The 26553-nt window shown below is 38.6% G+C and overlaps 1 protein-coding gene across 4 annotated transcripts in view; it reads left to right on the forward strand.

Annotated features, from left to right (window-relative positions):
• Positions 1–26553, forward strand: part of TSGA10 (testis specific 10) — a 147469-nt gene that overhangs the window by 76693 nt on the left and 44223 nt on the right. For all 4 annotated transcript variants that reach the window (XM_049856556.1, XM_049856558.1, XM_049856557.1 and 1 more), the window contains exons 15-16: positions 1818–2003; positions 8185–8394. In XM_049856556.1, the coding sequence (XP_049712513.1) occupies positions 1818–2003; positions 8185–8394 (396 nt within the window). The remainder of the gene's footprint in view (positions 1–1817; positions 2004–8184; positions 8395–26553) is intronic.

The following is a 26553-nucleotide window of genomic DNA, read 5'->3' on the forward strand; positions in this document are numbered from 1 at the left end:
GCTCTGGGAAGATACAAAATAGGGCAAACTATGGTTTCCAGGTACGAGAGGGAGGGGAACTGGATGGTTGAAGGGCAGGGGAACTGGATGGTTGAAGGGCAGGGGTTGCTTGATAGCAGCCTTTGTGTGCATTGCCTAGCCAAAAACCTAAACTTAATATTTAAAAAATGGTTGCTGTCTTCAAGGAATCCAAGGTGTTATCGGGAAGGCAGCACACCCACACCTAATACATAAAACTGTAGGGCAGTTTTAAGTCAATGATCTGGACAGTAAGTACTACAGAGGGCTAAAGAGGGGAAGGATTGACCTGGTAAAATTCAGTTTATGTATACCGTACCAGGCACCTCGCCAAGTACACACTCTGTACAGAACTGTGGTTTTTAGTATAATAAGGGAAAGCACACCAGATTCCTACTTGAACATTTAGTCTATCTGAATTTTGAAAGCCAGTCCTGCAGGATGTTAACTTGTTGACTTGGCAGATGGTCCACATTAGCCAAGGCGCAGTCAGACCACAAGGTGGCAGGAGTTCCTGAGTTTGACCCAGTCTTTTAGGATGAACTCATCGTGTTGTGAGGATTGAATCTGGTTTGAAAGGTTTACAGGGTGAGGCGTTGTTTACTGCAATTTGGTCATTTTATTTAGCCCAGGCTTTCTGCTGGGAAAATGCACTGTTTATTAACAGGTAGAAGGGGAAAAAAAAGATCTAGCGCATTTTAAATTAATTGCTAAAATTATAACTGATTTTTTCAAATGAGTTGGCCATGTCACACTGCTAAAATGTGTTTTAAAAGTCTTATAATGATTACTCAGTGTAGTATGTTTTTTTGTTGAGCTGAAATTTTTCTTCTAGAAATAAAGTCCTGCTTCAGTCAGTCTGCTCATGACAAGGCTTTTAAGGTTTAAAAAATCTGGTTCTATGTTGTATGCGCATTATAACTACATGAATGTGTATTTACGAATAGTGTTTATTGGCATGTTGTTGTTGTTCTTAGGTGCTGTCGAGTCGGTTCCGACTCATAGTGACCCTGTGCACAACAGAACGGACCACTGCCTGGTCCTGCACCATCCTTACAATCGTTGCTATGCTTGAGCTCGTTGTTACAGCCACTGTGTCAGTCCACCTCATTAAGGGTCTTCCTCTTTTCCGCTGACCCTACACCTTTACTGGGATAGGGTTGATATTTTACTTCTGAACAATTTCAGGAAAGTTACTAGAATGGTGGGCAAAAGTGAATCATAGAGTTGTTCATGATGAAGAAAATTATGACTGAGTTAATAAATGAAAGGCAGGCAGAAACCAGACAGGAAATGTGCCAAACCAAGAAAATGATCAGAAATTGACACTTAAGACAGCAAACAGGCAGAAGGTCTGTAGCCAGTATAACCCAGAAACCCAGCCAGGAGCGAAGGAATATCCAGGTACAAAAGGCCAGGCCACCAGAAGCCAGGGACCGGACTAGCAGTCTGTAAGCAGACATGGGAAAGGAGGCAATGAGGGATCTTTCCACTTCTTCCTGTTTGGACAAAAGCAAACATAAGAACGTGTTCACCCACGACCTGAAGGTAAGCATAATTAATTTTACTTGAGGGGTGAGTGTGACGTGAGCCAGGACAGACCCGTGATCCCACTCCCCTTTGTTAGTTACTGGACACTCAGGTTTCTAACCTAGGACTACAGATAGGGCTCCTCGAGGCTGTGTTACAAATATCCCTAATGGCAATAAATCCCAGTGACTTGGAAACCAGTGTGTAATTTGTATCACATGTCGCACACTTAAAAACATTTGAAGTGATGCCTGAGATTTGCTTTTTAGGAATCTGAGAACCGGCAAATGATGGAACAGCTCCGAAAAGCCAACGAAGATGCTGAAACCTGGGAAAATAAGGCCCGTCAGACAGAGGCAGATAACAACACCCTCAAACTGGAGCTTATCACTGCAGAGGCCGAGGGCAACAGACTGAAAGAAAAAGTCGATTCCCTCAACAGAGAGGTCGAACAAGTAAGTCTGGGCAGAGGTAGGAAATGCTGCTAGTAGATTCTGCACCACATTAAAAGAGTTTTGTTTGCTTTTCCATAAACTAAATATATAAACGAGCATGCATTTCCACTCTGGTTGTCTTCTCATCTGTTATCTACCCTACAACCAGAATAATTTTCAGCTTTTTTTTTTAAATTAGGAACTATTTCAAACATACAGAAAAAGTGGTAACACATACACAAGCAGACACCCGTGCCCACCTCCCAGATTTAAGGAGGCTAACGGTTTGCTGTATTTGCTTCGAATATTTCTTTATTTAAGGGAACAAAACATTTACAGGTACAGCTCCTCATCCTTTTTATTCTTTCCCCCCAATAGTTGGTGCGTATAACTCCTTTGCGTATGTTTACGCTTCTGCATATCTACTGTTCATAAGGAAACCCTGGTGGCACAGTGGTTAAGAGCTCAGCTGCTAATCAAAAGGTCAGCAGTTCGAATCCACCAGCTGCTCCTTGGAAACCCTACGGGGGCAGTTCTACTCTGTCCTACAGGGTTGCTATGAATTTGAATCCAACTTGATGGCCATGGGTTTTTTGGGTTTGCCATCCAGAAATCATGTACAGTTTTGTTTGTGTGATTTACGTTTGTATTTAAGTGATAACATGCTGTAGATATCTATTTGCAACTTGGCTTTTTGGCTAAACATTATAATTTTGAGATTTATCTATATCAATGCATATAATACTACTTCACCTATTTTAACAGCTGCATTTATTAGTCATATAAATATTTTCTTTTTTAATAATTACCGTGTTAAAGGAAATTTAAATGGTTTTCACTCTTTTCTGTAATAAAATGCTGCAACAGACATTCTTTGACATCTGTGGTTGTATGTGTGTTTTCTAGCTGTATGCCTGGACGTGGAACGCTGGGTCCTGGATATGTACGGCTTCGCCTCTTTCTAAGTAGTCGGACTGATTTACTCTTCCACCAGAAATCGTGGCATTATCATTTTCTCTGTTACTCACCAATACTTGGTATTATCTGACTTAATTTTTTTCCATACTTCTTGATTTGTTTCCATGGTTACTAGTGAAGTTGAGCGTCTTTTCCTGTTTCTTGGCTGTTGGGAATTCCTCTTCTGTGAATTTTGTCTTTGTAAACTGTGCCCATTTTTCTATTGGGTTGCTTTTTCTTATTGATTTATTGGAATTCTGTATATATTCTTGATAATGATCCTTTTAAAGATATTATAGTTGTCTTTTCCCTGTATTTGGCTTGTATGGTTTATGCTTTCAGGTGTTCTTTAAGAAACTTTCATTATCTCAAGGTCTGAAAGATATTTTCTTCTTAAAGTCTGAAAGTATGTGAAATTTTGCCCTTTGCATTTACATCTTTAATCTGAGATTGATTTTTTATATAATTTGAGTTAGGGGTGTAATTTTGTATTTTTGTGTATGGATAGTCATCATCCTTTCTTCAGTTAATTCTACATTTTTATGTACAAAAAAAAGCTTCCATAAACTCTGCTCCATTGGTCTATTTTTCTCTTTCAGCTACTATAATTTTACATTAAATCTTGATACCTGAGAGGTTAACATTCTCCAAATTTATTTTGCATACTTGGACCTTATTAAACTCTCTGAAATGAATTTTAGCATCAGCTTGTCACAGTCCATGACTTTTTATCCTTCTTATTTTATATTCATCTAAGACTACGAATTCTTTTCTGATTATTTATTTGGCAACATCCCACAAGTTTTGAGGTAATGCTTTCATTGGCTTTTTTTTTTTTTTAATTGTGCTTTAGGTGAAAGTTTATAGCTCGTTAATTTCTCATATAAAAATTTATACACTCACTGGGTTTATTGTTATGTGACCCTAGTTGCTCTCCCTGTAATGTGACAGCACACTCCCCCTTCCTACCCCAGGTTTCCTGTGTCCATTCAACCAGTTCCTCTCCCTTCCTGCCTTTTTATCCTGCCTCCAGACAGGAGCCGCCCTTTTGGTCTCGTGTATCTGCTTGAACTAAGAAGCACACTCTTCATGAGTATTATTTCATGTTTTCTAGTCCAGTCTACTCTTGGTCTGAAGAGTGGGCTTCAGGAATGCTTTTAGTTCTGGGTTAACAGAGCATCCGGGGACCGTGGCTTCGGGGCTTCCTCCAGCCTCAGTCAGACCATTAAGCCTGGTCTTTTTATATGAATTTGAGTTCTGTTCCATACTGCCATTCACTTTTAAATATCATCCAATTACATTGTGATTTCTTTTTGATCCCTAAAATTTGTTAAAAAAGTCCAGTGGGTAGGGGGTTTGAGGTAATTCTTCTGTGTTTTTTTTTTTAACCCACTACTCGTCTGTCAGTTTGTCACACTGTGGTGGCTTGCATGTTGCTGTGATTTTGGAGGCTATGCCACTGGTATGTCAAATACCAGCAGAGTCACCCACGGTGGACAGTTTTCAGTGGAGCTTCCAGACTAAGACAAACTACCCCTAGAGGTATTGGCAATATACTTCTAAAAAAAATTGGCCAGTGAAAACCTTATGACTAGCTTTGGAACATTGATATAGTGCCGAGATGAGCCCCTCAGGTTGGAAGGCAATATGCCTGGGGAAGAGCTGTCTCTTCAAAGCAGAGTCGACCTTAATGATGTGGATGGAGTAAAGCTTTTGAGGCCTTCATTTGCTGATGTGGCATGACTTAAAATGGGAAGAAGCAGCTGCAAACATCCATTAATAATCAGAACGTGCAGTATACAAAGTATGAATCTAAGAAAATTGGAAGTCACTCAAAAATGAAATGGAATGCTTAAGGATTGATATTGTAGGCATTAGTGAGCTGAAATGGACTAGTATTCACTGTTTTGAATCAGACAGTTATACAGTCTACGGGGAATGACAAATTGAAGAGGAATGTCTTCACTTTCATTGTTGAAAAGATATATTCTGAAGTATACAACACTGTCAGTGATAGGATAATATCCATATGCCTACAAGGAAGACCAGTGAATATGACTATTATTGAAATTTATGCACTAACCACTAAGGCCAAAGATAAAGAAATTGAAGATTTTTACCAACTTCTGCAGTCTGAAATTCATCAAACACGCAGCCAAGATGCATTGATAATTATTGGTGGTTGGAATGCAAAAGTTGGAAACAAAGAAGTTGGAAAGTATTGCCTTGGTGATAGAAACAATGCTGGAGATCGCATGACAGAATTTTGTAAGACTAATGGCTTATTCATTGCAAATACCTTTCTTCAATAACATAAGTGGCGTATATGTGGACCTCGCCAGATGGAATACACAGAAAATTAAATCGACTACATCTGTGGAAAGAAACAATGGGGAATCTCAATATCATCAGTCAGAACAAGGCCAGGGGCAGACTGTGGAACAGACCATCAATTGCTCATAAGGAAGTTCACGCTGAAGCTGAAGAAAATTAAAACAAATCCACAAGAACCAAAGTACAGCTTGAGTATATCCCATCTTAATTGAGAAACCATCTCAAGAATAGATTCATGCATTGAACACTAATGACTGAAGACCAGATGAGTTGTGGAATGACATCAAGGACATTATACATGAAGAAAGCAAAAGGTCATTAAAAGACAAGAAAGAAAGAAAAGACCAAAAGGGATGTCGGTAAGAGACTCTGAAGCTTGTCTTGAATTTAGAGTAGGTAAAGTGAATGGAAGAAACTATGAAGTAAAAGACCCAAACAGAATATTTCAAAGGGCAGCTTGAGAAGACAAAGTAAAGTATTAGAATGTGCAAAGACCTGGAGTTAGAAATGCAGAAGGGAAGAACACACTCAGCATTTTTCAAGCTGAAAGAACTAAAGAAAAAATTCAGGTCTCGAGTTGCAATATTGAAGGATTCTACGGGTGAGATACTGAATGACACAGAAAACATCAAAAGAAGATGGGAGGAATACACAGAGTCACTGTACCAAAAAGAATTGGCCGATGATCAACCATTTCAGGAGGTAGCATATGATCAAGAACTGATGGTACTGAAGGAAGAAGTTCAAGCTGCACAGAAGGCATTGGCAAAAAACAAGGCTTCAGGAATTAACAAAATATACATTGAGATGTTTCAGCAAACAGATACAATGCTGGAGGTGCTCACTCGTCCATGCCAATAAATTTGGAAGACAGATGCCTGGTTAACTGACTAGAAGAGATCCATATTTGTTTCCATTCCAAATAAAAGTGATCCAACAGAATGTGGAAATTATTGAACAATATCGTTAATATCACATGCAAGTAAAATTTTGCTGAAGATCATTCAGAAATGGTTGCAGCAATATGTTGAGTGGAAACTGCCAGAAATTCAAGCTGGATTCAGAAGAGGACACTGAATGAGGGATATCATTGCTGATATCTGGTGGATCTTGGCTGAGAGCACAGACTACCAGAAAGATGTTTACCTGTGTTTTATTGACTATGCAAAGGCATTTCACTGTGTGGATTCTAACAAGTTATAGATAACATTGGGAAGAATGCGAATTCCAGAAAAATTGTGCTCATGAAGAACTTGTACATAGACCAAGAGGCAGTCGTTCAAACAGAACGAGGGGATACTGGGTGGTTTAAAATCAGGAAAGGTGTGCATCAGGGTTGTATCCTTTCACCGTACTTATTCAATCTGTATGCTGAGCAAATAATCTGAGAAGCTGGACTACATGAAGAATGTGGCATCAGGACTGGAAGAAGGCTCATTAACAATCTGTAATAGGCACATGACAATCTGTTTGCTGAAAGCGAGAAAAACTTGAAGCACTTGATGAAAATCAAAGAGTACAGCCTTCAGTATGAATTACACCTGAACATAAAGAAAACAAAAATCCTCACAACTGGACCAATAAGCAACATCATGATAAACGGAGAAAATTTTGAAGTTGTCAAGGATTTCATTTTGTTTGGATCCACAACCAACGCCCATGGAAGCAGCAGTCAAGAAATCAAATGATATATTGCATTGGGTAAATCTGCTGCAAAAGACCTCTTTAAAGTGTTAAAAAGCAAAGATGTCACCTTGAGGACTAAGGTGCACCTGACCCAAGCCGTGAATGAGGAAGACTGAAGAAGAATTGATGCATTTGAACTATGACGTTGGCAAAGAATATTGAATATACCATAGACTGCCAGAAGAACAAACAGATCTGTCTTGGCGGAAGTACAACCAGAATCCTCCTTAGAAGTGAGGATGGTGAGACTTGGCCTCACATACTTTAGACATATTATCAGGAGGGACCAGTCCCTGGAGAAGGACATCATGCTTGGCAAAGTGGAGAGTCAGCCAAAAAGAGAAAGACCCTCAACCAGATGGATTGACACAGTGGCTACAACAGTGGGCTCAAGCATAGCAATGATTGTGAGGTTACTATGAGTCCAAACCAACTAGAGGGCACCTAACAATAACCTGTGTGAGTGTGTGTGTGTGTGCGCGCGCGCGTGTGTGTGTGTGTGTGTATATATAGAGCCCTGGTGGCTCAGTATTTAATTGCTCAGCTGCTAACCAAAAGGTCGGCAACTTGAATCTTCAGGCCGCTCCTTGGAAACCCAATTGGACAGTTCTACTCTGTCTTATCGGGTTGCTATGAGTTAGAATAGACTTGATGGCAATGGGTTTGGTTTTTTTGGGTGTATATGTGTGGTGGTTTATGTGTGTATGTGTATGTGTGTCAGTGTATGCTTGATTTATGCTTACCCATAGCCCTTTCCCCCTAGAGGAATTGGTAGGTGCTGGAGCGTTATCAGTCCCCATTTTATGGTAGTAAGATTGATAATAAAAAATAAGTGTTGTGAGTCAAACAAGAGATAACATTTTGTCTTTAACAACAGGTTTATACTATGGAATAATTAAAATTCTGGCAGATACGGTCAGAACTGTAGAACAAATGTATATATCTCAACTAGTTTTGAGGGTAGAGGCTTTTAAGTGGGTTAATGCTTTTTCCTAAGTATATTAAAAAGAATAACCAGTTGACCACCTGCTCCAATTTATAGAAATTTGAGGACTGAATTGCTCTTTCCTGGAGTTTTTGGTACCCACTGTTACCACCTATGTCATCTACAAATCTTTATAGCCTGAGTGTACTATCATTAAAAGATTTGTCCTACTTTGTTTTTCATATTGTAATTTTGTTCAAGTTTACATACATGTATAAAATAATAACCTTGCTTTTGCAGCACTTAAACGCGGAAAGGTCTTACAAGTCACAGATTTCTACATTACATAAGTCTGTTGTGAAGATGGAAGAGGAACTTCAGAAGGTTCAGTTTGAAAAAGTGTCTGCCCTTGCAGATTTGTCTTCCACGAGGGAACTCTGTATTAAACTCGACTCAAGCAAAGAACTTCTTAATCGGCAGCTAGTTGCTAAAGATCAAGAAATCGAAATGGTATGTAATACATTTTTAAAGGGTCCTTTTGAAATTGCTTATTAAGCTGTAAATTACTCCAATTTTAAAGTAGCAAAAATTTTATAAAATATTACATCAAACCATGTTTTCCAACTTTTGATTTTATTTTTTAAAGCCCAAACAGTAATTTATGATAACTGTGTTCCAAACAATTCAAGACACAGCAGAAGTTCTTCCTTTAATATGCCGTTTGCATTTACTTTTAGCCGGAAGAATTATAAAACGCATTGACACAGCATTCAGTACAGAACTACGAGCTTGTCTGTGCAACTAAATTACAACTTTAATGATAGTCTTTTAAACTAAATTTGTGTTTTTTAGTAACTGACTGGGTCATTTTAAACTGTAATTCAGTTAATCGTATCTACTGCATGGCTGACGTTGTGCTTGCCACTGGAAATACCATGTTCAAAAGATACAGACCCTGTCAAGGGCCCCCCGTGTCAACATAGAAATAATTTTGGGTGACTGTTACACGAAAGCGTAGTATTAGGAGAGGGAGTTCCTGTTTGGCCTAAAGGTATCAGGGGAGAGTTCACAAGGAGGTGCTACTGAGCTCAGATGGGAAGATGAATTCCATTCAGAGGTAGCAACAGCATAGGCAGTGGTAGGGAGGTATAAGAAAGGATGGATTCTTGAGTAAATCGTAAATAACGCAATGGATAATGCAGCATGAATGGAAGAAAGTGGCTGGAGATGAGTCTGGAGAGACGGAGCCCAGATCGTAAGGGGGTATGTATGGAAGTTGCACAGTGTAACTGAAGTATCAGCAAATTTGGGGCGTGTTTACGTTTGTCATTACTCAGCCCTTTTGAGCTTCTTATTTTGTTAGGAGAACATGATGTACTAGAGAATCACATGTTTTGTCAGTTTTTGTAAGAACCCACTGTTAATATTTCGATGAAGTAATCCATACCATAGTTCTCAGACTTTTCCTTAAATCTGTGTTTCTTTATTTCGGCGAGAACTTTTTAATGATGAAAGTAACTCATAAATAGATGCTAACTATAAAAATTCAAACAATATTTCTTAATTCTTTTCTTTAAAAACATTCTTTACTCCGTGTTTTCAGATTGGAAAAGTAATGCATGCCGCTAAAACAATTGAAGTAATACAAAGATGAAATACCAGAAAATATCATCACAGAACTTATTAAAATAATAATATACCATCACCAAGTCTATTCCAATAATCCTTCTTAAATTTTAAAATCATTACCCTTAGCAGCAGGAGTATTATATAAATCTTGATGATGATTTATACCCTTTTAAATATTTTGAGTATGATTAGCCCCAAGTTTTGTAGCTCTAATTGTAATCAGTTGCTTCCTGTTCTCCTAGTTCTTTAAACTACTGCCGATGTTAATTTTTTGTCTTGTAATTTAGTTCTTTATGTGTGTATCTTTCTTCCCACAGTAAATTGTAATCTCAAGTGCAAAGATCATTTTATTTATCTTTGTATTTCTTCAGTTGTGCTACACATGTAGGGAACACTTAAATATTTTTTTCTTTTAAATTAAACTTTTGATTTTGAGATAATTGTAGATTCACGTGCAATTGCAAGAAATAATACAGAGAAGCCTCATGTATCCTTGCCCTGCTTTCCCCCAATGGTAACATTTTGCAGAGCTATAGTACAATACCACAACCAGGTTCTTAATATTGGTACAGGAAAAATACAAAGTATTTCCATAAGCAGATTCCTCAATTGGCTTTTTGTAGCTCTGTCCATTTTCCTTCTATCCCTAACCCCTTCTTAATCCCAGGCAAACACTAATCTCCTCTCCATTTCTGTAATTTTGTCATCTCAAGAATGTTATGTGAATGAGATCATATAATATGTTTGGGATTGGCCCTTTTCATTCAGTGTAATTCTCTGGAGACTTATCCAGGTTCCTTTTCATTGCTGAGTAGTATTCCATGCTATTGGTATATCATAGTTTGTTTAATCATTCATCCGTTGAAGATACCTGGGTTGGTTTCAGTTTTTGGATATTACAAATAAAACTACTATAAATATTCATGTACAGTTTTGATATGTGTGTGTGTGAATATAGGTTTTCATTTCTCTGTAAATGCCCATGAGTGCAGCTAATTTTTTTTTTTAAACTGCCAAAGTGTTTTCCCAGTATCTGCACCATTTTGTGTTCCCACCAGCAACGTTTGAGCGATGCAGTTTCTCAGCATCCTGGCCAGCATTTTGTTGTTGTTGCTGTTTTTTGTTTTAGCTATTCTGTCTGTGTCCCCACGCATCTGTCAGCGTGTTGTACTGCGGGGGCTTGTGTGTTGCTGTGATGCTGCAAGCTATGCCACCAGTATTCAAACACCAGCAAGGCCAGCCATGGCAGACAGATTTCAGCTGAGCTTCCAGACTAAGACAGACTAGGAAGAAGTACTCAGCAGTCTACTTCCGAAAAGAATTAACCAGTAAAAACCTTATGAACAGCAGCAGAACATTGTCTGATATAGTGCCGGAAGATGAGCCCCTCAGGTTAGAAGACTGGGGAAGAGCTGCCACCTCAAAGTAGAGCCAACTTTAATAACGTGGATGATGTCAAGCTTTCGGGAACTTCAATTGTTGATGTGGCATGACTCAAAATGAGAAGAAACAGCTGCAAACACCCATTAATAATTGGAACCTGGGACATATGACGTATGAATCTAGGAAAATAGGAAATCGTCAAAGATGAAATGAAACACATCAAGATTGATATCCTAGCCATTAGTGAACTGAAATGAACTGGTATTGGTTAGTTTGAATCAGGCAATCATATGGTCTCCTATGTGGGGAATGGCAGCTTGAAGAGGAATAGTGTTCCATTCATCATCAAAAAGGACATTTCAAGATCTATCCTGAAGTACAACGCTGTCAGTGTTAGGATGATATCCATACACGTACAAGGAAGACCAGTTAAGATGACTATTACTCAAATTTACACACCAACCACTAAGGCCAAAGATGAAGAAATTGAAGATTTTTACCAACTTCTGCAGTCTGAAATTGATCAAAAGTGCAATCAGGATGCACTCATAATTATTGGTGATTGGGATGTGAAAGTTGGAAACAAAGACGAAGGATCCGTAGTTGGAAAGTAAGGCCTTGGTGATATAAATGATGTTGCAGATCATATGATTGAGTTTTGCAAGACCAATGACTTCTTCATTGCAAATACCTTTTTTTCGCCAACATAAACAGCAACTATACAGGTGGACCTCCCCAGATGGAATACATAGGAATCAAACTGACTGCGTCTGTGAAAAGAGACGATGGAAGAGCTCAGTATCATCAGTCAGAACAAGGCCAGGGGCTGACTGCGGATCAGACCATCAGTTACTCATATGCAAGTTGAAGGTAAAACTGAAGAAAATTAAAACAAGCCTGCAGGAGCCAAAGTATGACCTTGAGTATATCCCACCTGAATTTAGAGACCATCTCCACAGAATAGATTTGACTTGTTGAGCACTAATGACTAAAGACCAGATGAGTTGTGGAATGACATCAATAACATCATATGTGAAGAAAGCAAGTGGTCATTAAAAAGACAGGAGAGAAAGAAAAGACCTAAATGGATGTCAGAAGAGACTCTGAAACTTGCTCTTGAACATCGAGTAGCTAAAGCAAACGGAAAAAATAATGAAGTAAAAGAGCTGAACAGATTTCAGAGGGCAGCTTGAAAAGGCAAAGTATTATGATGACATGTGCAAAGACCTGGAGGTAAAAAACCAGAAGGGAAGAACACGGTCAGCATCTCTCAAGCTGAAAGAACTGCAGAAAAAATTCAAGCCTTGAGTTGCAATACTGAAGGATTCTACGAGGAAAATATTAAACAATGTAGGAAGCATCAAAAGGAAATGGAAGGAATACACACAGTCACTGTACCAGAAAGAATTGGTCGACATTTAGCCATTTCAGGAGGTAACATATGATCAGGAACCAATGATACTGAAGGAAGAAGTCCAAGCTGCGCTGAAGGCATTGGCGAAAATCAAGGCTCCAGGAATTGACAGAATACCAACTGAGATGTTTGAACAAATGAATGCAGTGCTGCAAGTTCTCACTTGTTTATGCCAAGAAATTTGGAAGACAGCTACCTGGCCAGCCGACTGGAAAAAAAAAAAAAAAGAGATCTGTATTTATGCCTATTCCCAAGAAAGGTAATCCAGCCGAAAGCGGAAATTATCGAGCAATATCATTAATGTCACATGCAAGCAAGATCATTCAAAAGTGGCTGCAGCAGTATATTGACAGGGAACTGCCAGAATTTAAGCCGAATTTAGAAGAGGACTTGGAACCAGGGATATCGTTGCTGATGTTGGATGGATTCTGGCTGAAAGCAGAGGATACCAGAAAGATCTTTACTTGTGTTTTATTGACTATGCTAAGGCATTTGACTATGTGGATCGTAACAAATTATGGATGACATTGCAGAGAACGGAAATTCTGGAACACTTAATTGCATTCATGAGGAATCTGTACATGGATCAAAAGGCAGTTGTTCGAACAGAACAAGGGGATACTGCATGGTTTAAAGTCAGGAAAGGTATGCACCAGAGTTGTATTCTTTCACCATACCTATTCAATCTGTATGCCCAGCAAATGATCTGAGAAGCCGGACCTGGACTGTATGAAGAAGAAAGGGCATCAGGATTGGAGGAAGACTTATTAACAACCTGCATTATGCAGGTGACACAACCTGCTTGCTGAAAGTGAAGAGGACTGGCAGCACTTACTAATGAAAATCAGAAACCACAGCCTTCAGTATAGATTACACCTCGACAGAAAGAAAACAAAAATCCTCACAGCTGGACCAATAAGCCACATCATGATAAACAGAGAAAACATTCAGGTTGTCAAGGATTTCGTTTTAATTGGATCCACAATCAACACCCATGGAAGCAGCAGTCAAGAAATCAAAAGATGCATTGCATTGGACAAATCTGCTGCAAAAGACCTCTTTAAGGTGTTGAAAAGCAAAGATGTCACCTTGAGGACTAATCTGCGCTTGCCCCAAGCCATGTTGTTTTCAGTCACCTCATAAGCTTTGAAAGCTGGACAATGAATAAGGAAGACTGAAGAAGAATTGATGCCTTTGAATTGTGGTGTTGGCAAAGAATATTGAATATACCATGGACTGCCAAAGGGATGAACAAATCTGTCTTAGAAGAAGTACAACCAGAATGCTCCTTCGAAGCAAGGATGGTGAGACTATGTTTCACATACTTTGAACGTGTTATTAGGAGGGATCAGTCCCTGGAGAGTGACATCATGCTTGGTAAAGTAGAGGATCAGCGAAAAAGGGGAAGACTCTGAAAGAGAGCTGCAACAATGGGCTCAATCATAGCACCAATTTTGAGGATGGTGCAGGACAGGGCAGTGTGTCGTTCTGTTGTGCATAGGGTCACTATGAGTCAGAACTGACTCGACAGCACCTAACAACAACAACATGTATGTGTAGTGCCATATTTTTGTGGTTTAATTTGCATTTCCTAATGACTAATGAAGTTGAGTATCTTTTCATCTGCTTATTTGCCAGGTGTATGTCTTCTTTAGTGAAATGTCTGTTCATATCATTTGTGCATGTTTCAATTAGATTGTTTGCTTTTTTTAATGAGTTTTGAGAGTTCTTTGCTTATTCTGCATAACTCGTACTTTATCAGATATGTGGTCTGCAAATGTTTTCTCTCACTATGTAGCTTGTCTTTTCATCTTCTTAACAGAGTCTTTCACAGAGCAGACTTTTATATTTTGATGAAGTTCACCTTATAAAGTTTCCTTTTATGGATTACCCTTTTGGTGTTAACCCAAAACCAACCCAGTGCTGTCGAGTTGATTCTTAGTGTTAAGTCTAAGATTTTTTTGCGTAGCTCTATATCCCACTGATTTTTCTAATTTTTTTCCTAAAATTTTTATGGTTTTATGTTTCACATTTAATTCCATGATCCATTTTGACTTAATTTTTGTATAAAGTGTGAGATTTATATCAAAGTTCGTCCCCCCCCCCACCCTTTGGGTACATAATTGCTCTAGTACTATTCATTAAAAAGTCTATCTTTCTTCCATTGAATTGGCTTTTGTACTTTTGTCAATCAGTTGGCTATATTTGAATGAGTCTATTTCTGGGTTCTCTGTTCTTTTACATTCATTTGTGGGACTGTTTCTCTGCCATTACCACATAGTCTTGATTACTGTAGTTTGCAGTAAGTCTTCAAATCAGGTAGACTGATTTATGCTACTTTATTCTTCTTTTTCAAGACTTTTTTTAGCTAATCTGAGTATTCATATAAATTGTAGAGTACTCTTGTCTATATCTATGAAAAATATTGTTGTGATTTTTGTAGGAATTGTGATAAACCTGTATATAAATTTGGGGAGAATTAATATCTTTACTGTATTGAGCTTTCTAATTCATGAACATGGTATGTCTCTCCATTAATTTAGATTTTCATTGATTTCTCTCATTAGCATAATGTAGTTCTCAGCATGCAAATTCTGTATATGTTTTGTTTGATTTACGTGTAAATACTTCTTTTTTTAGCTCTTGTAAATGATATCCTATTTTTTAAATTTGGCATCCACATTTTCATTGCCAGTATATTGAAATAGAATGGATTTTTGTATGTTTATCTTGTATTTTGTGACCCTACAGAACTCAATTAGTTCTAGAAGTTTTTCTATAGATTGTTCCATATTTTCTACATAGACAATCATGTTATCTTCAAATATGGACAGTTTTATTTCTGATCTGTGTGCTTTTTCTTTCTTTATTGCACTGGCTAGAACTAGCACTACAGTGAATAAGGGTGGTGAGAGAGGACATCTTGCCTTGTCTCTGCCTTAGGAGAACATCATTCAGTCTTTCCCCGTTAAGTATAATGTTATCTGTATGTTTTTTGTAGATGCTGTTTATCAAGTTGAAGAAGTTATGATCTGTTCCTGTATTCTAGGGAGTTTTTAATATGAATGAGTTTTGAATTTTGTCAAATGATCTTTTTTCTACATCAATTAACATAATCGTGATTTTTTTTTTCTTTAGCCTGTTGATGTGATGGATTATATTGATTGATTTTTTTCTAATATTGAATAGCCTTTAATCTCTGGAATCACTCAAGTAATTTTACATGAGAGAGGAGAGGGTAAGGGCAAAAGATTATATCTCCTTATTTTCCTATAAAAATGATCTAAAGCACTAGAATAAGGAATTATAGGACCTTTTTGGGTCTTAGTTGTCTTTTCTTTTAAAAAAAGCTTATTGAGTTATAGTTCACACACCATACAACTCACCCAGATCTTAGTTTTCTGTCTTCAGAATGAATGTAGTGTATCTGTGTGTTATCTAACTCTTCTCAAGAGAAATACTGAGAGCATGAATTGTAATTCTCCTTCTTTAACATTCTTTAAGTAATATTTATGGATTATTTTCTTAGGAATATTAAAAGTGCTTTGGAGATTCTCATATAATTTTTGAATAGAAGCAGAATTTTTTTTTAAATGTAGTTAAAATTTTAGGCTACAATTTTAGAACTTAGAACTGGAACATGGGAGTTTCTTCTACTATTGACATTTTGTTACAGTTCCTTCTAGTTCTTTCCCTAGTCAGATTTTTGTGTCCTTTTTGCATGGTTGTGATAATGGTATCTTACACTTAAATTTTATTTTTCACTGTTTCCCTATTGCTGGACAATAACATTTTTCAAATATTTGTGTATAAAACAACATGGTAAATAGTTTGTCACATAAAAACCTTTATCACATTTGCCTTATATCCTTCAGATGGATTCCAAGAAGTGGAATTTTTGACACATACATCCAAAGAGCTTTCAAAAAACCATGCTGCACAATTAAGAGGAAGCTAGTAGCTCTATCTTCATATAGCTCAGCTTCTCGGATTATATGAAGAAGAACAGGGCATCAGGATTGGAGGAAGACTCATTAACAACCTGCGTTATGCAGGTGACACAACCTGCTTGCTGAAAGTCAAGAGGACTTGAAGCACTTACAGTGAAGATCAAAGACCACAGCCTTCAGTATGGATTGCACCTCAACATAAAGAAAACAAAAATCCTCATAACTGGACCAATGAGCAACATCATGATAAACAGAGAAAAGATTGAAGTTGTCAAGGATTTCATTTTACTTGGATCCACAATCAACAGCCATGGTAGCAACAGTCAAGAAATCAAAAGATGCATTGCATTGGGTAAATCTGCTGCAAAGGACCTCTTTAAAGTGTTGAAGAGCAAAGATGTCACCTTGAAGACTAAGGTGCACCTGGCCCAAGCCATGGTATTTTCATTCACATCATATGCATGTGAAAGCTGGACAATGAATAAGGAAGACCAAAGAAGAGTTGATGCCTTTGAATTGTGGTGTTGGCGAAGAATGACTGCCAAAAGAACGAACAAATCTGTCTTCGAAGAAGTACAACCAGAATCCTCCTTAGAAGCAAGGATGGCGAGACTGCGTCTTACATACTTTGGACATGTTGTCAGGAGGGATCAGTCTCTGGAGAAGGATATCATGCTTGGCAAAGTACAGGGTCAGTGGAAAAAAGGAAGACCCTCAACGAGGTGGATTGACACAGTGGCAGCAACAATGACCTCAAGCATAACAACAATTGTAAGGATGGCTCAGGACAGGGCAGTGTTTCGTTCTGTTGTGCATAGGGTCGCTATGAGCTGGAACCAACTTGACGGCACCTAACAACAACAACAACAACAGTAGCTCTACGATAATAAACAAAAAAACCCAAGACAACTGACCATTTAGAATTTTAAAGAGAACCTCAGAAAGCACAGCTAGGAAGAACCTTTCTGGGATCAGAGCAAGCCTCAAAGATATGCCTGAAAACTACCGCCACAAAGGGCCTGAATTTAATTGGATCAAACTGTGAAGCAATTTATATCACCGGGGCATTGTTAAAAACAATAGATCAGCTAGCAATTCAATTAGTGAAGACTGACAGCCGCGTATGATACCAATAGAGGCAGAACAGCTAGAAACTTAACAGGGAGGTCATGGATAGAGATAGTTAAAGAAAGCGTGGCTAAATTGTAATTCTGGGGATAAGGGTTAGGGTGACCACACATATGTCCCTGGGAAGGGGCACAGTACAGGCATACTGTGCATATGCCCTGCGGAGCAGCATCAGAGACAATATACTTCAAGGTAATAAACTGAGTGGAAATAGTCCAGCCAAGTCACTAAACTAATAAAAAAGGAAACAAATGAGCAATAACCACAATAAGCACCAGGGTAGGGGAATCAATATTCAGAGTTGCTACAGTATATTATATATCCCACCTGAATTTAGAGACCATCTGAAGAATAGATTTGATGCATTGAACACTGGTGACCGAAGACCAGACGAGTTGTGGAATGACATCAAGGACATCACACATGAAGAAAGCAAGAGGTCATTGAAAAGACAGGAAAGAAGGAAAAGACCAAGATGGATGTCAGAGGAGACTCTGAAACTTGCTCTCGAACGTCGAGCAGCCAAAGCTTTCGAAGGGCAGCTCGAGAAGACAAAGTATCATAATGACACGTGCAAAGAGCTGAAAATGGAAAACCAAAAGGGAAGAACACGCTCGGTGTTTCTCAAGCTGAAAGAACTGAAGAAAAAATTCAAGCCTGGAGTTGAAATAGTGGAGGATTCTATGGGGAAAATATTAAATGATGCAGGAAGCATCAGAAGAAGATGGAAGGAATACACGGAGTCATTATACAAATAGAGTTAGTCGATGTTTACCCATTTCAAGAGGTAGCATATGATCAGGAACCGATGGTACTGAAGGAAGAAGTCCAAGTTGCTTTGAAGGCATTGGCGAAAAACAAGACTCCAGGAATTGATGGAATATCAATTGAGATGTTTCAACAAACAGATGCAGCACTGGAGGTGCTCACTCATCTATGCCAAGAAATATGAAAGACAGCTTCCTGGCCAGCTGAGTGGAAGAGATCCATATTTATGCCTATTCCCAAGAAAGGTGATCCAACCGAATGTGGAAATTATAGAAGAATATCATTAATATTACCAAACCCAAAAAAAACAAATCCACTGCCGTCAGTTCTGACTCATAGCGACCCTATAGGACAGAGTAGAACTGCCCTAAGGAGCGCCTGGCGGATTTGAACTGCCGACCCTTTGGTTAGCAGCCATAGCAATTAACCACTGCGCCACCAGGGTTTCCATTAATATCACACACAGGCAAAATTTTGCTGAAGATCATTCAAAAACAGCTGTAGCAGTATATTGACAGGGAACTGCCAGAAATTCAGAAGAGGATGTGAAAACAGGAATATTATTGCTGATGTCAGATGGATCGTGGCTGAAAGCAGAGAATACCAGAAGGATGTTTACCTGTGTTTTATTGACTATGCAAAGGCATTCGACAGTGTGGATCGTAACAAATTATGGATAACATTGCGAAGAATGGAAGTTCCGGAACACTTAATTGTGCTCACGAGGAACCTTTCCATAGATCAAGAGGCAGTTGTTTGGACAGAACAAGGGGATACTGATTGGTTTAAAGTCAGGAAAGGTGTGCATTAGGGTTATATTCTTTCACTGTACTTACTCCATCTGTACGCTGAGCAAGTAATCCGAGAAGCTGGACTATATGAAGAAGACGGGGCATCAGGATTGGAGGAAGACTCATTAACAACCTGCGTTATGCAGGTGACACAACCTTGCTCACTGAAAGTGAAAAGGACTTGAAGCACTTACTAGTGAAGATCAAAGACCACAGCCTTCAGTATGGATTATACCTCAACATAAAGAAAACAAAAATCCTCGCAACTGGACCAGTGGGCGACATCATGATAAACAGAGAAAAGATTGAAGTTGTCAAGGATTTCATTTTACTTGGACCCACAATCAACAGCCATGGTAGCAGCAGTCAAGAAATTAAAAGACGCATTGCGTTGGGTAAATCTGCTGCAAAGGACCTCTTTAAAGTGTTGAAGAGCAAAGATGTCACCTTGAAGACTAAGGTGCACCTGGCCCAAGCCATGGTATTTTCAATCGCATCATATGCATGTGAAAGCTGGACAATGAATAAGGAAGACCGAAGAAGAGTTGATGCTTTTAAATTGTGGTGTTGGCGAAGAATATTGAACATACCGTGGACTGCCAAAAGAATGAACAAATCTGTCTTAGAAGTACAGCCAGAATGCTCCTTAGAAGCAAGGATGGCGAGACTGCGTCTTACATAGTTTGGACATTTTGTGAGGAGGGATGAGTCCCTGGAGAATGACATCATGCTTGGCAGAGTACAGGGTCAGCAGAAAAGAGGAAGACCCTCAACAAGATGGATTGACACAGTGGCTGCAACAATGGGCTCAAGCATAACATTGATTGTAAGGATGGCACAGGACTGGGCAGTGTTTCGTTCTTTTGTGCATAGGGTCTTTATGAGTCAGGACCAACTCAACGGCACCTAAGAACAACAGTGTATTATGCAAAATGTCCAGTTTTCAAGAAAAAATATTTGACGTGCAGAGGAACAGGGAAGTGTGAGCTGTCCACAGGAAAATAAAGCAAGCAAAATAAATTGCCTTTGAGAAGGTCCAGAGATGTTGGGCTTAGCAGACAAAGACATCAAAGCAGCTATTTTAAAATGTTAAAAGAACTAAAGGAAACCACATTTAAAGAGGTAAAGGAAGGTATGATGAGAATGTCTCATGAAATAGAGAATAGTAGTAAAAATATAGAAATTATAAAAAAGAGCCAAGTAGAAATTGTGGAGTTGAAAGGTAATATAACTGAAATGAAAAATTCATTAGAGGATCCCAACATTAGAGTTGAGCTGGTGTAAGACAAAATCAACAAACATGAAGACAGGGTGGTAGAGATTACACAACCTGAAGAACAGAAAGAAAAAAGAATGAAGAATAATTACTCTGATGCACTTTACCCCCATCTGCCTTCTTGGTGCTATTAATGTGAAATATATTACGTTTCTATATGTTATTTTTATTTTTTTATATGTTATAGTCTCAACAATACAATACAATTATATATATGTATTGTTTTATGCAATGGCTTTTAAAATTCATTACGAAAAGAAAGGAGAAGAAATAAGCAATTGTACTGTCTTCACTAATTTATATTTAAAATGTCGGAGAAATGTGGCACACCGCTAAGCACACCAATATATACCTTATGGGAGTACCAGAAGGACAGGAGAGAGATCAAGGAGTACAAAAATATTCAAGGAAATAATGGCAGAAAATATCCTGAATTTGGTGCACATCCAAGATGTGTAATGAATTCCAAGTATGATCAATGTAAAAAGATCCAAACCCAGACATATCATAGACAAAATGTTGAAAGTCAAAGACAAAAAGAAAATCATGAAAACAGCAATAAAAAAATGACTTGTCATGTGAAATATAACCTTGGTAAGATTAAAAGATAACCTCAGTAAAATTAATAACTGACTTCTCATCAGAAAGAATGGATGCCAAAAGCAGTGGGTTGACCTATTCAAAATTCTGGAAAGAAAAACTCTGTCAAACAAGAATTTTATATTGAGCATTTTCAGATAAATAAAAATGGAGAGAATTCATTGCCATCACACATTCTTTACACAAAATATTAAAAGTTCTTCAAGCTGAAGGTAAATGACACACACACAACACACAAAGTGCACCAGTAAGGGTAATTAGTAGGAAATTATAAAAGACAATATAATTACATATTTCTACCCCTTTCTTCTTTTAACTGATTTAAAAATCAGTTGCATAATATGATATGCATGTACTTGCATTGTTGGGCCTTAACATGTAGAAATGTAACATATGTGAATATAACAGCACAAAGGAGGCAGGTGAGAGCAAAGCATATGACAGTAAGGAAATGATGTCGGTGTCTTAGTTACTAGTGCAGCCATAACAGAAATACCACAAGTGGGTGGCTTTAAAGACAGAAATTATTTCCTCGCAGTTCTGGAGGCTAGAAGTCCAAATCAGGGCATCAGCTGTAAGGGAGGATTCTTCCTTGTTGGTAGCCTTGGGAGTTCCTTGGCGTTCCCTGGTATGTGTCTCCTCCTCAGTGTATGTTTCTGAGTCTATTCTGCTCTCTTTATAACTCAGAAGTAATTAGGTTTAGGACCTACCCTACTCTGGTATAACTTCATTAGCGTAACAAAAACCTCTATTTCCAAACAGGGTCATATTTACAATTACAGGGGTTAGGATTTCAACACACATTTTTGGGGAACGTAATTTATTCCAGCGAGGAACACCACTCAAGGCAGAATGCTCATTAGAAGCGAGGATGGCCAGACTTCGTCTCACATACTTTGGACATATGATCAGAAAGGACCAATCCCTGGAGAAGGACCTAATGCTTGGTAGAGTAGAGGGTCAGTGAAAAAGAGGAACACCCTCAGTGAGATGAATTGACACAGTGGCTGCCAACAATGGGCTCAAGCATAACAGCGATTGTGAGGATGGTGCAGGACTGGGCATTGTTTCATTCTGTTATACATAGGGTTGCTATAAGTTGGAACTGATCTGACAGCACCTAACAACAACAGTTCAGTCCATAACAGATGATAGCATGAATCCACAGGAAGAAATATAAGGGAGCCAGAAATAGTTCATAAGAAGATTAATACAACAAACTCTATAAATATATACTTGCTCTCTTTTCTTCTATTAACTCCTTTCAACTATGTAAAATTTTAAAGTATTTTTATAACAATGTATTTTTGGGTTTGTGACATATATGGATGTAACATATAAAACATTAATAGCACTAAAAATAAGAGGGAGAATAGAGCTAAGTAGGTATAACATTTCTATATTTCACTGGAGCTAAACAATTCAACAATAATAGTTGGAGACTTCAATATCCTACTTTTATTAATGCATAGAGCAACTAGGAAGAACATCAACAAGAAAATCAAAGACTTGAACAATGCTGTAAACAAATTAAACCTAACAGAAATCTATTAAGACTTTACCAAACAACAGCAGAATACAGTCTTCTCAATTATGCAAGAAAGCTTCTCTAGGATAGACCATATGCTAGGCCATAAAACAAGCCTCAATAGGCTTAAAAAGATTGAAATCATACAAAGTATGTTCTCCCACCACAATAGGATTATATTTGTTGTTGTTGTGTGCTGTCAAGTTGATTCCAACTTATAGCAACCCCATGTGACAGAGTAGAACTGCCCCACAGGGTTTCCTAGCCTGTAATCTTTACAAGAGCAGATTACCAGGTCTTTCTCCCAAGAATTAGATTAGAAATCAATAAAAGAAAGTAATTTGGGAAATTTGCAAATATATAGAAATTAAACAGCACCCACCAGTGAGTCAAAGAATACATCACAAAGGGAAAAAGAAAATACTTTGAAATTAATGAAGGTGAAAACACAATGTGCCAAAACTTATACAGTTCAACTAAGGCAATATTTAGAGGGAAACTAGTAACTGTAAATATCTATATTAAAAAAGAAGGACATTGTTGGTGGTGATGCGGGGTGGTACAGCCATTGTGGAGGACCTAGCGGTTCCACTCCTGGGTATATGCCTGGGGGATTTGGGAGCGGCGACTCAGGGAGAGACTTGGGTGCCAGTGTTCACTGCAGCACTGTTCACAGTGGCCAAGAGGTGAGGCGACCTGGATGCCCACTGACAGATGAATGGATTGCCAGGGTATGGTGCATACATGCAGTGGGGTACTGCTCAGCCAGAGGGGGTGGTGAGGTTTTTTTTTTTTTTTTTATAACTTTTATTAAACTTCAAGTGAACGTTTACAAATCCAATCAGTCTGTCACATATAAGTTTACATACATCTCACTCCCTACTCCCACTTACTCTCCCCCTCTTGAGTCAGCCCTTTCAGTCTCTCCTTTCGTGACCATTTTGCCAGCTTCCCTCTCTCTCTGTCCTCCCATCCCCCCTCCAGACAAGAGTTGCCAACACAATCTCAAGTGTCCACCTGATATAATTAGCTCACTCTTCATCAGCTTCTCTCTCCCACCCGCTGACCAGTCCCTTTCATTTCTGATGAGTTGTCTTCGGGGATGGTTCCTGTCCTGTGTCAACAGAAGGTCTGGGGAGCATGGCCGCCGGGATTCCTCCAGTCTCAGTCAGACCATTAAGTTTGGTCTTTTTATGAGAATTTGGGGTCTGCATCCCACTGATCTCCTGCTCCCTCAGGGGTCCTCTGCTGTGCTCCCTGTCAGGGCAGTCATCAATTGTGGCCGGGCACCAACTAGTTCTTCTGGTCTCAGAATGATGTAGGTCTCTGGTTCATATGGCCCTTTCTGTCTCTTGGGCTCTTAGTTGTTGTGTGGCCTTGGTGTTCTTCATTTTCCTTTGCTCCAGGTGGGTTGAGACCAATTGCTGCATCTTAGATGGCCGCTTGTTAGCATTTAAGACCCCAGACGCCACATTTCAAAGTGGGATGCAGAATGATTTCATAATAGAATTATTTTTCCAATTGACTTAGAAGTCCCCGCAAACCATGTTCCCCAGACCCCCGCGCTTGCTCCGCTGAGCTTTGAAGCATTCATTTTATCCCGGAAACTTCTTTGCTTTTGGTCCAGTCCAATTGAGCTGACCTTCCATGTATTGAGTGTTGTCTTTCCCTTCACCTAAAGCAGTTCTTATCTACTGATTAATCAATAAAAAACCCTCTCCCACCCTCCCTCCCTCCCCACCTCGTAACCACAAAAGTATGTGTTCTTCTCAGGTTTACTATTTCTCAAGATCTTATAATAGTGGTCTTATACAATATTTGTCCTTTTACCTCTGACTAATTTCGCTCAGCATAATGCCTTCCAGGTTCCTCCATGTTATGAAATGTTTCACAGATTCGTCACTGTTCTTTACCGATGCGTAGTATTCCATTGTGTGAATATACCACAATTTATTTACCCATTCATCCGTTGATGGACACCTTGGTTGCTTCCAACTTTTTGCTATTGTAAACAGAGCTGCAATAAACATGGGTGTGCATATATCTGTTTGTATGAAGGCTCTTGTATCTCTAGGGTATATTCCAAGGAGTGGGATTTCTGGGTTGTATGGTAGTTCTATTTCTAACTGTTTAAGATAACGCCAGATAGATTTCCAAAGTGGTTGTACCATTTTACATTCCCACCAGCAGTGTATGAGAGTTCCAATCTCTCCGCAGCCTCTCCAACATTTATTATTTTGTGTTTTTTGGATTAATGCCAGCCTTGCTGGTGTGAGATGGAATCTCATCGTAGTTTTAATTTGCATTTCTCTAATGGCTAATGATCGAGAGCATTTTCTCATGTGTCTGTTGGCTGCCTGAATATCTTCTTTAGTAAAATGTGTGTTCATATCCTTTGCCCACTTCTTGATTGGGTTGTTTGTCTTTTTGTGGTTGAGTTTTGACAGAATCATGTAGATTTTAGAGATCAGGTGCTGGTCGGAGATGTCATAGCTGAAAATTCTTTCCCAATCTGTAGGTGGTCTTTTTACTCTTTTGGTGAAGTCTTTAGATGAGCATAGGTGTTTGATTTTTAGGAGCTCCCAGTTATCGGGTTTCTCTTCATCATTTTTGGTAATGTTTTGTATTCTGTTTATACCTTGTATTAGGGCTCCTAGGGTTGTCCCAATTTTTTCTTCCATGATCTTTATCGTTTTAGTCTTTATGTTTAGGTCTTTGATCCACTTGGAGTTAGTTTTTGTGCATGGTGTGAGGTATGGGTCCTGTTTCATTTTTTTGCAAATGGATATCCAGTTATGCCAGCACCATTTGTTAAAAAGGCTATCTTTTCCCCAGTTAATTGACACTGGTCCTTTGTCAAATATCAGCTGCTCATACGTGGATGGATCTATGTCTGGGTTCTCAATTCTGTTCCATTGGTCTATGTGTCTGTTGTTGTACCAGTACCAGGCTGTTTTGACTACTGTGGCTGTATAATAGGTTCTGAAGTCAGGTAAGGTGAGGCCTCCCACTTTCTTCTTCTTTTTCAGTAGTGCTTTGCTTATCCGAGGCTTCTTTCCCTTCCATATGAAATTGGTGATTTGTTTCTCTATCCCCTTAAAATATGACATTGGAATTTGGATCGGAAGTGCATTAAATGTATAGATGGCTTTTGGTAGAATAGACATTTTTACTATGTTAAGTCTTCCTATCCATGAGCAAGGTATGTTTTTCCACTTAAGTATGTCCTTTTGAATTTCTTGTAGTAGAGCTTTGTAGTTTTCTTTGTATAGGTCTTTTACATCTTTGGTAAGATTTATTCCTAAGTATCTTATCTTCTTGGGGGCTACTGTGAATGGTATTGATTTGGTTATTTCCTCTTCGGTGTTCTTTTTGTTGATGTAGAGGAATCCAAGTGATTTTTGTATGTTTATTTTATAACCTGAGACTCTGCCAAACTCTTCTATTAGTTTCAGTAGTTTTCTGGAGGATTCCTTAGGGTTTTCTGTGTATATAATCATGTCATCTGCAAATAGTGATAACTTTACTTCTTCCTTGCCAATCCGGATACCTTTTATTTCTTTGTTTAGCCTAATTGCCCTGGCTAAGACTTCCAACACGATGTTGAATAAGAGCGGTGATAAAGGGCATCCTTGTCTGGTTCCCGTTCTCAAGGGAAATGCTTTCAGGTTCTCTCCATTTAGAGTGATATTGGCTGTTGGCTTTGCACAGATGCCCTTTATTATGTTGAGGAATTTTCCTTCAATTCCTATTTTGGTAAGAGTTTTTATCATGAATGGATGTTGGACTTTGTCAAATGCCTTTTCTGCATCAATTGATAAGATCATGTGGTTTTTGTCTTTTGTTTTATTTATGTGATGGATTACGTTAATGGTTTTTCTGATATTAAACCAGCCTTGCATGCCTGGTATAAATCCCACTTGATCAGGGTGAATTATTTTTTTGATGTGTTGTTGGATTCTATTGGCCAGAATTTTGTTGAGGATTTTTGCATCAATGTTCATGAGGGATATAGGTCTATAATTTTCTTTTTTTGTAATGTCTTTACCTGGTTTTGGTATCAGGGAGATGGTGGCTTCATAGAATGAGTTGGGTAGTATTCCGTCATTTTCTATGCTTTGGAATACCTTTAGTAGTAGTGGTGTTAACTCTTCTCTGAAAGTTTGGTAGAACTCTGCAGTGAAGCCGTCCGGGCCAGGGCT

The sequence above is a fragment of the Elephas maximus genome, chromosome 17 (genome assembly GCF_024166365.1).
Source record: "Elephas maximus indicus isolate mEleMax1 chromosome 17, mEleMax1 primary haplotype, whole genome shotgun sequence".
NCBI lineage: Eukaryota > Metazoa > Chordata > Mammalia > Proboscidea > Elephantidae > Elephas > Elephas maximus.